This window comes from Macaca fascicularis, chromosome 18 (genome assembly GCF_037993035.2).
Source record: "Macaca fascicularis isolate 582-1 chromosome 18, T2T-MFA8v1.1".
Taxonomy (NCBI): Eukaryota; Metazoa; Chordata; class Mammalia; order Primates; family Cercopithecidae; genus Macaca; species Macaca fascicularis.
This window is the reverse complement of record NC_088392.1, coordinates 11,821,321-11,836,178: the sequence shown is the minus strand read 5'-3', so window position 1 is coordinate 11,836,178 and position 14,858 is coordinate 11,821,321. Positions and strand designations below refer to the sequence as shown.

The following is a 14,858-nucleotide window of genomic DNA, read 5'->3' as shown; positions in this document are numbered from 1 at the left end:
AGGAAACATTTCAAGAATAAAACAAAATATAATTACAAGGTTTGCAGTCATGGCCATAATCTCACTTTTTATTGGCACTTATTAGCGCCTGATTGATCACATTAATTGTTACATAGCTATAATCTATATTTGAAATTCATGGATAAGAGTTAAAATGAAAGATTTATATGCCATAGTATTTACGTTACTGTATAACCAATGCTGAACTTCTAATACAAAATGTCAACACTAGGAATATCAGTTCAAATGATAGTGAATTTCTTACCTGAAGCCACAAAGGCTACAAGGAGATGGTACATTTTTAAGTGTTGAAAAAAAATCAAGTGATAATTGTAGAACTGGTAAAACTATCCTTCGGGAATGAATGGAGAGTAAAGATACCAGATGAAGGAAAACTAGAAGATGCTATTAATAGCAGGAACTACCCTTAAAAATTGGCTAAAGGAAATTCTATAAAGAGAAACAAAATGATAAAAGAATCCCGTAGCATCAAAAAACAAGAAGAAACAATCAAATAGAAATATGAATATATGATAGAATATCTTTCTCATTTGTTTTATAAATCATATTTAATGATTGAAATAAAAATTATAAAATCATTTTATACTCAAGAAAGTGATATTTAATGATAGAGAAGGTAAAATGACCTAAACAGAAGTGGGTTGTCCATACTTCACTTGAAGAGATGAAATGCTGATTTCCAGGAGATAAGGCTGTTACATTTGTGTATTTTAACTCTCAGAACAACAAGTATGAAAACTGTACAAGTGATAAACTAAAAAATACTGTACCTATATCAGCCAGGTGGAATCCACACAAAAATTCAAATAACAAAGAGGAAAGCAAAAGAAGAAAAGCAGGGATGGAAAGAGAGGACAGAAAGAAAACAAATTATAAAATGGCAGATATAAGTTCTAACACATCAATAATTACTGTAAATGTAAATGGCCTAAATAGACCAGGTAGAAGGCAGAGATGGGCAGGGAGTATAAAACAAAAATAAGCAAACAAACAAAAAGCATGAACAAGTCACATGCTATTAATAAGAAACTTAACAAGAAACTCACTTCCTCAGATCATCAATTAAGATTGTCATCTATCACAAATAAAAGAATGTTAAATAAAAGAATGGAAAAAAAATACCTTGGAAATACTAGTTTTTTAAAAAATACCTAAGAGTGGCTACGTTAATACCAGAGATGTTACTTCAGAACAAAACAAAACAAAATAAAATATAGAAACCCACCACAGACAAGGAGGAAAATTTCATGATGATAAAAGGATCAATACATCAGGAAGACATAATGATGCTACATGAGTATACGCAAAACAACACAACTTCCAAACACATGAAGCAAAAACAGGTAGAACTGAAAAGAGAAATAGACAAATCAGGAATTACAGCTGAGGATTTCAGACATCTCTCTGAACAACTAGTAAAATGACTGCACAGAAAATCAGCAAAGGTGTAGAGAATCTGAACAATATAATCAGCAAATAGGATCTAATTGTCATGTATAGAAGATTCCACCATACAATTGCAGAACATACATATTTTCAAGTGTCATGTAACATTCACCAAGGTACATATCCTATACCAAAAAAAAAAAAACAACAACAACAACAAACCCCTTCAACTAATGTAAAATAATTGAAATTGGGCAGAGTATGTCATCTTTCTGTAATGAAATCAAACTAAAAATCACAACAGAAATATCTCTAAAGAAGTAAAAATTAGACAACACATGTCTAAATAATTCATGGTTCAATAAGGAATTCGCCAAGAAAATAAAAAAAAATACAAAACTGAATAAAATGAAAATACTGTAACATCAGATATTTGAAAGACAGTTAACATAGTGCAGAGAAGAAAGATTATGCCCTAAATTCTTACATAAGAAATAAAGTTCTCAACCTAAGTTCCTACCACAAGAAACTTAGAAAAAGAAGAGCAAAATAAAGGAAATACCAATTCAAATATATTTCAAATATATTTCAAAACAATTTCAATTATATTTGAATTGTTATTTCTTTTACTTTGTTACTTTAAAATATTTAAATTATTTCTTTTATTTAAATATAGTTAAATTATTTAAATATATATATATTTAAATATAGTTAAATTATTTAAATATATTCTGTCATGTCACTTCCAATCAATATACGGAATACATAGGTTAAATACTGTTATAATTTTAAAATATCGCTTGACTTGATCATCAAGACAGGTATGACAATCTTACACAACTTCTTAGGGGGTATATTTGAAAAGTGGCTTTTCTGGCTTTCTTACTTTTGAAGTCTGGGTGAAAGGCATAAGTTTCTTATGTCTGATCTGTCTCTTTTCTGAAAGAAAAAACTATCTTGCCCCATCTTTCCTACATGTTCGCTACAACATTCGGATTCACCAGAAATTTTGGAATTTGAAGAAGCTGGGCTTTTAAAAAAATTTTGTTGATTCAATTTATATTTTTTAAGTGTAAATCTTACTCTTTGGTCATGCTGTTTACAATGAAAATTGAATTCCAGATCATACATACAAAATAAAGTTTAACATACCATATCATGCATGATTTTACATAAATACTTTTTGCTTTAAGAACTGGGATGACTGAAGTGGAGTATTTGGACACATGCACAGGTATTGCTCATAAAAGTCTTAGGTACATTGTAAAATGTCTGCTTCTGAATCCAATTTTTTCTTTCAGCTTTTTGATGTGGAATATAGTTTAGCCCATTTGGATTATTAATGTATAGAATGTACTGTTGGGAAAATAAAACTGACTTTAAGAATATATTTTGTTTTGATTAAAAAAATTATAAGTGCTTTTTGAAAATAGGACAATCTTTGAGTTTCACTCTTCAAACTTCATGAAAGTCTGAGAAAATTTTCCAGTCAGCCAACATAAAGCAGTTGGCAGCTTTGCACATCCTATCAAATGGGTGTGAGAAAATATTACCGCATTTTACTGATACATAAGAGCTTTCTCCTGTTCACCACAAAGTGTAAATAGACTTGTGAAGATCTTGTGACTTAGCCACACAGATTCTTTAAGAATAAGTGCGAATATGGTAAACGCCTTAGGAATTTTGCTTAGAAAATGCATAGGAAAATTGGGGTCATCTGTGGTTTTGTTTCCTGAAACCTTAAATGCACAAAAATATTTGGAAATCTCAATGAATTCAATGTTAATGAAAATCTATAATTTTAACAAATAAATGGCTTTTAAATGTAAAAACAACAATAACAAATAGAAAACATTCCCCGATCTTGATGATATAACCACCGTTCTCTAAGTACCACCTAATTTGTAGTGGAGCTGTGATAGGAATTATTTCATAGAGTGATTTTCTCTCACATTAGATATTGATAATAATTATCATTTGGAGTTATTGGCTATGTGCTCTCATTTTAATTTCCTTTTAACATTTTAGTGTTTCTGGGAACAGTTACATTGTCATCATTGTCATTTAATCGATATGAGGTTCTATAAGATGATGTTTACATAATAATGTAAATTTCAGATACAATCACCTGCCCAAATTTAGAAAGCGGTAGAACCTTTAACAATATCAGGTTTGTGCAGTGTTATTTCCCATAAAATGTGCACCATGTCTGTTAGCCACCTGGAAATAGTGCTAAGCTGCTAAGCACGTTCTTATACAAAAATAAGATTAGGTAGGGCTATATAGTTCCAGCAGAGCTAATGTTAATTTTATTTTTGGCTTAAGGTCTCAAGAAACATTTTGGCTTTTTTATTTGGCACCATTAAGTTGGATTAGATTGCATAAGAACATTGGGATAGTTTGTGGCTTTGTTAACTAAAACCTGGCATGGGTATAAATATTTTAAAATGCTGATGAATTGACTGTCAGGTTTCCATACAAACAGGTAAAATATGTAGAACAGATTATATATACATGTATATGTATATATAATACTGTATATTACATTTATTCCATATGTATTCTGTATACTATAGAAATATACTTAGGCTGCTAAGCTCAAATGTATGACATAATCTCTTTAAGTCTCAAAATTTGTACACTGGTGAGAAATTTCAGCAATATTTTAAAGCAGAGCTTTCTTGAACCTGCTTGGCATCCCAAGTACTTCATAAGAGTAGTTAAATGATGTATCCACCAAGAAAGTCTAAATTGTCTGAACCTAAATTTGTACTTGGCAGGCAAAGCACCATAAAGGCTTCAAGCTGATTAGCCTGCCAGAAAACAGGAATTTTATTTTTCCAAGACTCATTACAAATTATGCATTGACACTTTATAAAACGGATTATGGATTTTGGATCTCTCTGTATTTCTTTATTCATATTATAAAGAAGTCAGACTGGTCACTTTTTCTCTCTGATCTATGAGGTTATTATTATAATGTAATTTTTAAGCCCCTTAAAGCTTATAAAAAACACAACAATGACATCAAGATACTATGTGGAGAGACTCTGAAATAGTTTATTTTTAAAGAACTGGAGTTTTAAAAATCATTGAACATTATCTTAGAAATGTAATATTTTATCACGATTTTTTCTCAAATAATTTTACTGAAAACCTAGCCTAAAGGAAAGGCATCACATAGATTTGAGCCAGTGACACATTGCTTCAATAGCACCAGGTAATAGCAATAGCTTAAAGAGGGAGCAATGAAGAGTAAGCTAGCAAAAGGTCTTGTTTACTGTATTAATTCCATCCCAATTCTTTAAAATAGAGACAATTTCTATCTGATCAAATAATGCTATTTAAAATTTAATAAAGACTCTTGGAAAACATGAAATTATGTTTTAAACTTTGTGTTTCTGCTCATTTTATGTTATAATGCTTTTGAAAGTAAAATATCTAAGTTTTAAATTATTGGCAAGTTGTTCAAATTTATTTTATATTATTAGTTGCCTGCTTTGACGAATTATTTTCTGTCTCTATACAATTTAAAAGCCTCTCATTTGCACCAACAAGCATAGACAGAAACTATCTGTATAATTTGCTACAGTGTAAGGATTTTTAGAATAGAATATTTAACCATGAGCAAATCTTGAACTACATACATATGATGTCATGTGGCCATTTAGTGTAATGGTTTCATTTATCTCATCATCACAACTATAGTCTTCTATTTAACATTCTGTGTACTCTTGCAAAAATTCATATGTGTGTGTGTATATATATATATGTATTTGCTTTAGACCTATATGAAATGAATTTTCATACTCTTCATTTATGCCTGTTTGACAGGCCACATTTTATAATACAATAAAGTGTTTATTTTCCCGAATATTAAAATCTGATTCTTTTTCTTTTTGTTAGATTATATTTCATCATATCTATCATAATGATTGTTTCTTAGCATTGTACTTTGAATCTGTGTTAATCCATTTTCTCACTGCAAATGGCTTTTGTTATTTTGTGTGCATTACAGGTCCTATGCTTCTTAGGAAAAAAAATTCAACAAAGGTTTCATTTTCTATAGATTAAGATAAAGCAATAACTATAAACAATAAGACAACATCTTTGTAATGTCTGTTTTATCCTGCCATGGAAGTTTAACTTCTGCCAAAAATGCTTTTCTTTCTGGCCCATTTCTTTCTTCAGATAACACATCAAGTGTCACTTGGGAGAGACTTCGATAAGTACATAGGGAGTTTTTGGATTACAATACACTGCTCCTTTCAAAGATATAGTTAAAAACTGTGATTGTTCATTTGGTTTGTTGTTCATGATTGTTAGCAACATTCAAGATGGCAGAAGTGATGTCTATTTTGTTCACTTTCTAGGAGCAGGTCAGCGGTGGATATTCAACCCACCTTATTTTGTTGTTGTTGTTGTGTTTTGTTTTGTTTTAGGCTTTCAGCAGCAGGAAACCTTGGTTTTTAGCTTCTGTTTCTAGTGATAGGTGGAATAGAGGGATGAGGAAGGGGTTTTGGTAGCCCAGTCAGAAACAGAAACTAAGAACCCGTGACTGTGTCCTCTCCCTTGGACACCCTTAGACAAAGGGCCACTAAGGGATCTAGAATTCTCGGATCACAGGTTTAGTTAGTAGGAAAGTATAACCTGCTACCTGAAGGATGAGAAGCCAGGAGAAAGAGGGTCTGTGGAGAGAGGGGAGCGTGCTCCTGCAGAGCAAACAGGTTGCACCAAGGAGAAGGTGGAGGTGAGGTTGTGCAAGGAATGGACACATCCAGGGTAGCCGACACAGGGGATGTGGAAGATGAAGTGACAAAGAGGAGGCCAGAGGGTTGGACAGGCCTGGACCTCACAGTCCCTTTGAGCTGTGATCAGGAGATTGAATGAACTCAAAGGACAGTGTCAGGATGAGAAGACTAATTGTTGTGTAATTTAATAGGAGATATTTTAGCGTAAAAGTATCCAAAGTGGAAGTATGCCAAATGTATTCCTGAAATACTCTAAAAGATTTATAGTGAAAACAGTTGATATTTTAAAGCTGTAGAATTTTTATATGAAGAGGTGGTAGCTCTGGATTCAAATTTCCTCAGTTTCCAAACTGGGTTGACCCTTTCTAACTGTATGACTTGGCTGGATACATCAGAGCCTAAATCCTAGTTTCTTTATCATTAAAATGGGGATAATAATAGTACTGACTATTTCATTGATTAATATCAATATTATATAGAAATTGGAACTGCAACTTTGTTACACGAAATACAGAGCACTTTTGTAGATTTCATTTTTCCTATGCTTTTCATGTTTTTTAAGTACATCATTTCTCTTTCAAAAGACAGAGGGAGAAACATACAAAAAAGTAAATGGTAAATTAGTATGTCAAGGTGACATACTAATGACTTGTATAACAAAAATGTATGCCTTGCCTACAGGATAGCTAGAGTTAACCAGTCTGCAGGCATTTTCCCTTTTAATAGTCACAAGAATTCAATGAGGCCCATGCTATTCTTGTCTCCTTCTATACTAAGGATATTTAGTGAAAGGCAGTTTATGTAATTGGTGCAAGATCATTGTCTAAAAAGTGGCAGAGTAAGACTCTACCCAATAGAGGCTGGAGTCCACTATCTGACACATTAAGTTCTCCTTTGGCAACAAATAATTTTGTTAGTAATATTATATATACTTTGTAGACCCTTAAGATTTTATTTGGTTATGTACTACATTCAAAAATATTTGCAGGAATCACGGTGGACTGATTGTATAAGCATTTTTACAACGCAAAAATCAGTACAAGAAACCAGAGTCAACAGCATTAAAGTATTTTCCCACATTATCAGTGGCCCTGTTCTACAACCACTGGCAAATACTTTCATAGTTGTCTGAGCTAAAATATGAAGAGTGCACACATTTGTATAGGGAAATGAAGACTTTAGTGCATGCATATGTGTGTTAACCACCCTCATCTCAAGCAAGTTTTCCTTGCCTGAGAAAACTTTTTAAAACAGGAAATACTCTTCAAGTTCAAGGACTGACTGATTAAGCCCAACTCATTTTTATTTAGTCAGATGTGAAAAAATACACAGTTAATTGGTAGGCAAGATCTCAATGTACCAGAATCCAATTATAGAGTCTTCAAAACACTAGTGAAATAAAAGTTAATGAGACATTTAAAGACATTACAATTTTATGATACTGATTTATTTTGAAAACTAGCAAGGATAATTTTAAGTTTAATATGCTGAATTAAATTCTCTGTCTTCACTTTGGAATTTCAACCAAAAGAAATATCATTAAACAGTGAATAGTAAATATATATATGTATTTATGTTTGTGTGTGTGTGTATGTGTGTATATATGTGTGTATATATATATATATATATATACACTGTTTCTAATTAAGAGTTCCTTTTGTTCTTTTCTTTTTTATATTGGTGTTGGAGTTTGGTCAGTTGTATTCTTATTGCCCTCTGAATTATAATATATGAAGGGAACAAAATACTCCAAATCAGCAATAATTGAAACATGATTGGACATATACCAATGCTAACAAAAATAATTACAACCATGTGTCTATATTATTATAACAAGTATTATAATGAAGAGTGAAGTGGTTTGACATCTCTATGTAACACTTGTTAAAATGTTTTCTTCTCTACTATTAAAAGTTAATATTAATTAAGTTTAATATTATAAGATCTCTTAATAAGATAGCCTTAATATTCATCTTTTAAAATATTATGTAGTCTTTTTTCCCAATGATTAAAGGCTTATTTTGTAAGTTAGTTATAGTAATGAAACCCATTCAGTTGATTAAATAGATGGGTCATAAGGAGGCGATTTATGATCTGTAACTATATAAAAGCAAATGAAAAAAAGTGAGAGGATTAAATGTCATGCACATAAAATATTATATAAGATTATTTACACCAGAAAAGCATATCTGAGAATAAAAATGGGTAATTATTTACAGCCATGGAACTTTATTAATTTACAAATTAAGCTGCATGTTTTGAGCACTTTTTTAAAGCAAAAATTCTACTTACTATATTCTCAATATACCTATATTACAATGTTGAATAAAGAATTGGGTATATGAGGCCGGGTGCGGTGGCTCAAGCCTGTAATCCCAGCACTTTGGGAGGCCGAGACGGGTGGATCACGAAGTCAGGAGTTCGAGACCATCCTGGCTAACACGGTGAAACCCCGTCTCTACTAAAAAATACAAAAAAAAACTAGCAGGGCGAGGTGGCGGGTGCCTGTAGTCCCGGCTACTCGGGAGGCTGAGGCAGGAGAATGGCGTAAAAACCCGGGAGGCAGAGCTTGCAGTGAGCTGAGATCCGGCCACTGCACTCCAGCCTGGGCGACACAGCGAGACTCCGTCTCAAAAAAAAAAAAAAAAAAAGAATTGGGTATATGTATTGTTACATATGGTATGCCTTTACAAATTAATTTGTGTTTGGTATTTATATGGAAAGTTGATTTTAATTTCTTTACGAAGCTTTGCATTGGGCTAAGACTCTGTGTCGTGTTATCTACGCTGTAAAGTTTCCTCATTTCTAAGTGGTAGTCACAACTTCATCAGTACTCCTTAGATCACCTTGACCATTCCTACTAATCTAACACTGACTTGACACATACTGCATACTAAACAAAATTATTGAACAAATACATGTATTTGTTATAATGTAAATTATGTATCTTTAAAACTTAACTGTGCTTCTCTCACCCACCAGACTGTAAAACCTTTGACACACAAGAAACATGTGTTTTTCATAATATTTTATTTTTGATCTTATCACAGTATTAACCACAGTGAGAAATTAATTCATGTATATGTTAGATGTGCTTTTGCTTGAAAATAACAGAAAACTCAACCATCATAACTTAAATAAATATAGGTTATTCTGCTCAAATAGCAAAGAAATCAGAGGTATGCATTCTACGTTGTCATGCCATAATTCACACCTTAAATCAGGCTCTTATCTTCATGGTTCACCATTTTGAATGTCATGAGAAGGCTGTTATACTCACCTTCTTCCAGAACTATGTCCTTATTCAAACACAAGGAAGGAAGAGGAAATAGAGTTCCTCATTGTGATGTTCTCATATTTTTCTGGATGGGAAATCTCAGCACACTTCATCTCACATCCCAGCAGCCAGAGTCAGGCCATATGGCTGCCTTGAGACTAGTCAATAGTCAACAGATGAAGGGCATCATGGAAAATGTAGGCTATGATTTAACCTCTGGCATTGAAATAGAGGCTTATTTGCCTATACATCAATAGGTTGTGCATTCTGCCTGAACAAATTGAGGCTTAGCAGGGATAAAGAAAACCATTAAGTAGTTAGTGGACAATAAATATTACAATTTGTATTTTGTAGTGGACAATGTTGCAATAGATATGACCTAAATAGGACTGGATTTGTCAAAATGAATTATTTATGTCATATGCTATCTTCAATTGCATCTTTATATTTTTATTTGTATTTTTTTGGCAAAATTGAATATGAGAATATTCTATTTCTTAGTGGACAGTTACAAGTGTTTAAATTCCTCTATATTTTTAGTTACATTGGAAAAATATGCAATATTGAAAAAGTGCAGCCGGGCGTGGTGGCTCACACCTGTAATCCTAGCACTTCAGGAGGCTGAGGTGGGTGGATCACGAGGTCAGGAGATCAAGAACATCCTGACCAACATGGTGAAACCCCATCTCTACTAAAATACAACAAAAATTAGCTGGGCCTGGTGGTGCGTGCCTGTAGTCCCAGCTACTCAGGAGGCTGAGGCAAGGGAATTGCTTGAACCCTGGAGGCAGAGGTTGTAGTGAGCCGAGATCATGCTACTGCATGATCAAGACTCTGTCTCCAAAAAAAAAAAAAAAAAAAAAAAAAGTGGCATTGTTTTCATCAAATTTCAAAAACAACAAAAATGTAGGTCTTATTCCTGTATTTACAAGGGAAATTTCAGCATGAAATTATGTCCTTTATCTTTTCTCAGGTCTCAAAGATGAATATGAATTTAGATTCCATTCATCGATTAATTGAAGAAACACAGATCTTCCAGATGCAGCAATCATCAATTAAGTCACGTGGTGACATGGTGACACCTGCCTCACCCCCCAGGGATACCTGCTTCCCACTTCATGGGCTACAATCTCATGCTGCTCACAATTTCTGTGCACACTCATGTAACACCAACAAATGGGATATTTGTGAAGAACTTCGCCTGCGGGAGCTTGAAGAAGTCAAGGCCAGAGCTGCTCAGATGGAAAAGACCATGCGGTGGTGGTCAGATTGCACTGCCAACTGGAGAGAAAAATGGAGTAAAGTTCGAGCTGAAAGGAACAGTGCCAGGGAGGAAGGAAGACAACTCAGAATAAAACTAGAGATGGCGATGAAAGAATTGAGTACACTGAAAAAGAAACCGAGTTTGCCACCTCAGAAGGAGGCATTAGAAGCTAAAGACACCCAGGATCTGAAGCTTCCTGGTTTCACAGAAGAAGCCTGTGAACATAGAGACCAATTTCAAGTGAGTTCACAAATGTGTGAGTCCATCAGAGAGTGTTTGGTAAAAAGACAATTTTCTACAAAGGAGGACACAAATAATAAGGTAAGAAAAAAATCCAGAGACTATGTGAATATCTGAAGGTCATAGATAGTGATGGGGAGGAAGAAGGAAGTGACAAATCCAGTGGTGACTATACTAGTCTGCCAGCGCTATCGTAAAAACGTACCATAATCACAGTGGTTTAAGCAACAGAAATTCATTTTCTTATAATTATAGAAGCTAGAAGTACAAGATCAAGGTGCTAGCAGGGTTGGTTTCTTCTGAGGCCTCTCTCCTTGGCTTATAGAAAGCCATTTTCTCCCTGTGTCTTCATATGGTCTTTTCTTTGTACACATGTCTGTGTCTTAAGTTCTTCTTGAAAGGTCACCTAATGAGCCTAATTTAACTAAATCACCTCCTTAAAGGCCCTGTCTCCACCAACAGTCACATTCTATGGTACTGGGGATTAGGACTTTAACAAATAAATTTTGAGGAAACACAAGTTCAGCCCATCCTAGTGGTTTTACTAATCTTTATAGAAAAAATTAACTCAGCATTTTTCATTTGAAAAGAAAATATTTGGAGACATTTCTTTCCATTTGCCTTAATTATGTCTAAATTGTAAACAATCCATACGTAGTTTGAATAGTTCTCAATGTTTGGGACTGAAGCCTCACGATTAACTACTCATAAAATGGGTACTGCAGGCAAATAGGGTACCTTAGGAAATGCTTTATATGGACCACTGATGGAATTTCTTGCTATACTTAGAATCTCAGTTTCTGAGAATTCTGTACAAAGCACATGGAACTTTAAAAAGTCTCTCAGTTTATACACTTATTCATCCATGAACCACCACCCTGTTTTTTCTTTTTCTTTTATTTTAACTTGGTAAATAATATTAACAACCCAAAGAACATACTTTGGGAACTCCTGTTACCTCTTATTATAGTTTCAGTTTATTTTGTTACCTCTTTCTACTTAATTCCTTCTCTAACACGCATTAGTTAATATCCTGCACCTCTACCATTGCATTTAGTATTTTAAGCCATTCTATAATGTATATAATTTATGGTAGGTAAAACCTAGATTTAACTATAAATAAAAAAATTAAGAAGATTGCAATACAATGATTACTTCTGCTTATTTGGTCTTCTACGTTTTCTTTTAAAAATGTTCAAAGCTGATAATCTGGGCTTTGTGTGTATCTTTTGGAAAATCACATATATTCTCAAAACTCAACTGTATTAATGTATGCGTTAGAAGAATGCAATGATGAGGATAAGGGAACATAGCTCACATCAAGTTCTCTAAATCCACAAAACGTTTTTATTATTACAAGTTACTAGCCTCTGCATTTGAGAAAATGAAGGATTCTCTTCACATGTATTATGATGGAAAATTCTCAATATTTTGGGATTTCTTCTGAAATATCTCCTTAACATTAATGTCAAGAACAAATCAAACATAATACTTATTTATTAAAAATGTATTTATTTGCAAAATATCCTTCCAGATATTCCTTCTGATGGTAGGAAAATAAATATTACCTGTTGAAGAAGCTTCAATCAGTTTTTTCCTTAAAATTTTGACCAGTATCTTTGCCAACTCTATACCCAACAAGAAAGATATGTATATGTATCCTCAAACAACACATCTTATTTTATTGTTTGTCAAAATATTATAGTATAGATGATTGCAATGATCATTCTTGAGAGAATTAAGGAATGATTCATACTGGGTAACCTGGCATTCACATACTACTTAAAAAATAAAATAAAAGTGAAGTATCATCGAGATTTTACTTGAACTTGACTATTCATTGAGATTTTATTTGAAATTGTCTTTCATTTTAAACTTATAAACCAGGGCAAATTTAAATTGTAGGCAAATACCAACTGCATGAGCCCTGTGAGGTTTTTGAGTTACGCTCTAAGAGTGTTGATGCAGTTGTTGCTCTAGTATTGATGCCCATGTTTATTAAAGTGCCCCATTAAATTCTATTTGAGATGTGGCTCATGAATTAAAAAAAGGGGAACTAAAATAAAGCGATAAGCAAGCTTTTTAAAATATTCAAGAGCTTCCTGAAAATTCTATCTTGTCTTTCAAAAATGTTAAAAAATAATTACTTTGAAACTGTAAGTGTCTTATGACAAAAGAAACTTGAAAGAGGAATTCATCAACTCATTAAAAATTATTTACAGCTGTTCAAGTTTGTGCATGATTATTTTTAGCGTGATTAGAAAAAGAGAACAAACAGAGTTAAAGCAGAACTTTTGAGAAATGTATTTTTTTTGTAAAGAGGTAGAACATAGAAAAAAATAAGTTTGAAGAAGAATGCAAGTAAGTGTGGCCACACAACGCTTTTAGGGAATGATAATGAAATTAAAATATCAATTTGTTGTTGTATCATAACATGTATTTCTTTATGAAAATGTATTATCATCATGATTTTTCTCCAAGAGGTTTAAATTTTTTTTTTTTTCAGGAAGAAGGTGTGGTTATTGATTCTCTAAAATTAAGTGAGGAAATGAAACCCAATCTAGATGGTGTTGACTTATTCAACAATGGTGGTTCTGGAAATGGTGAAATGAAAGCTGGGCTGAGACTGAAAGCAATAAATCTGCCTTTGGAAAATGAAGTAACTGAAATTTCAGCTTTGCAGGTGCATTTGGATGAATTCCAAAAAATCTTATGGAAGGAAAGAGAGTAAGTGCTAATTATTGTCTCCCTTAACCAAGTCTAACTTTCAAACCACTTAAAATTGTTAATACTGATAGATTGGTCATTTGATAATGTATTTTATCCATGTTTAGTCATTAAGTTTTAGGATTTAAAGAAATTAGTTTGACAGATATTCATATTTTGAATTTTAAAAAGTAGTATATAACTTGTTAGTGTTTTTCATTCTTTTAAGTTGACTTTTATCATGACTATGTTTTTATCATCTCTGGTAGATTCACTTTAATTGTATCTGAATTCTTAATGTACAAGGTTAAAATATCCAGTGTGTTATTTAATTGTTACAGCATCTTGGACTTGGTAAATAAAAAATGGATAAATATGTTAATACTAATAGCAGAAAAATCACAATTTTGTGAGATATTGATTACAGAAAAAGTTGTCTGATACATGGACCACTAAGGGCATCAGGCTTGTGATTAATTGGCCTGGATCTTCATGTATTTCAGATCTGATGTACATCAGATCTTTGTTCTGATGTATTCCAACTATGTGATGTCGGCTGTTGCCCCTTTGTGAAAATAGCTGTAGTGCTGTTATGTTCCAGTTATCTATTGTCTTGAAACAAACTTTTCCAAACAATTATCATTAAAACGTATCAACAGCAACCACCATGTCTTCTGTTCAAGAATCTTGAGCATGCCTTGGCGTGGACATCGAATCTCTCACTTGTGCCTTCAGTTGCAATGGCTCAAAGGCTGGCCATGCCTGGAAGGCTGGGGGCTGCAGCCTCTCTCACTCATACGTCTGGCCTCAGTTCTCATCTAGGCCTCAGTTGGGACACCTGCACTGGGGCTATTTAAAGGGGTGCTTGGCTTCCTCACAACACTGGGGCTAGGCTGCAAGTGAACATCTTAAGAACACAGAGAGAAGAACGCCATTTGAATGACTCTGCCTCAAAAGTCACGTAGCATCACTTCAGACCCATTATCGGTGGTGGGAATCTCAAAGGCTGACTCAGATCAAAGAGAGAGAAGCACTTTCAACGGAAGGAGTGTCAAAACAATTGTATAATAAGGGCGTGTGGGATGCAGTCATTGTGGCAACGGTCTTTGCAAAATACAGTCTGTCATAGCCTTTCTCAGTGAATTCTCATAAAGATCAAGAACAAATAACATCTGGGAAAGAGGATAGTAATATGAAATATTCAATATGGATT

The 14,858-nt window shown here is 33.3% G+C and overlaps 1 protein-coding gene across 6 annotated transcripts in view; it reads left to right on the top strand.

Annotated features, from left to right (window-relative positions):
* CCDC102B (coiled-coil domain containing 102B) overlaps nucleotides 1–14,858 on the top strand; it is a 298,146-nt gene that overhangs the window by 28,587 nt on the left and 254,701 nt on the right. For all 6 annotated transcript variants that reach the window (XM_065533649.2, XM_045378146.3, XM_074022345.1 and 3 more), the window contains exons 2-3: nucleotides 10,409–11,020; nucleotides 13,446–13,666. In XM_065533649.2, the coding sequence (XP_065389721.1) occupies nucleotides 10,418–11,020; nucleotides 13,446–13,666 (824 nt within the window). In that variant the 5' untranslated portion in view covers nucleotides 10,409–10,417. The remainder of the gene's footprint in view (nucleotides 1–10,408; nucleotides 11,021–13,445; nucleotides 13,667–14,858) is intronic.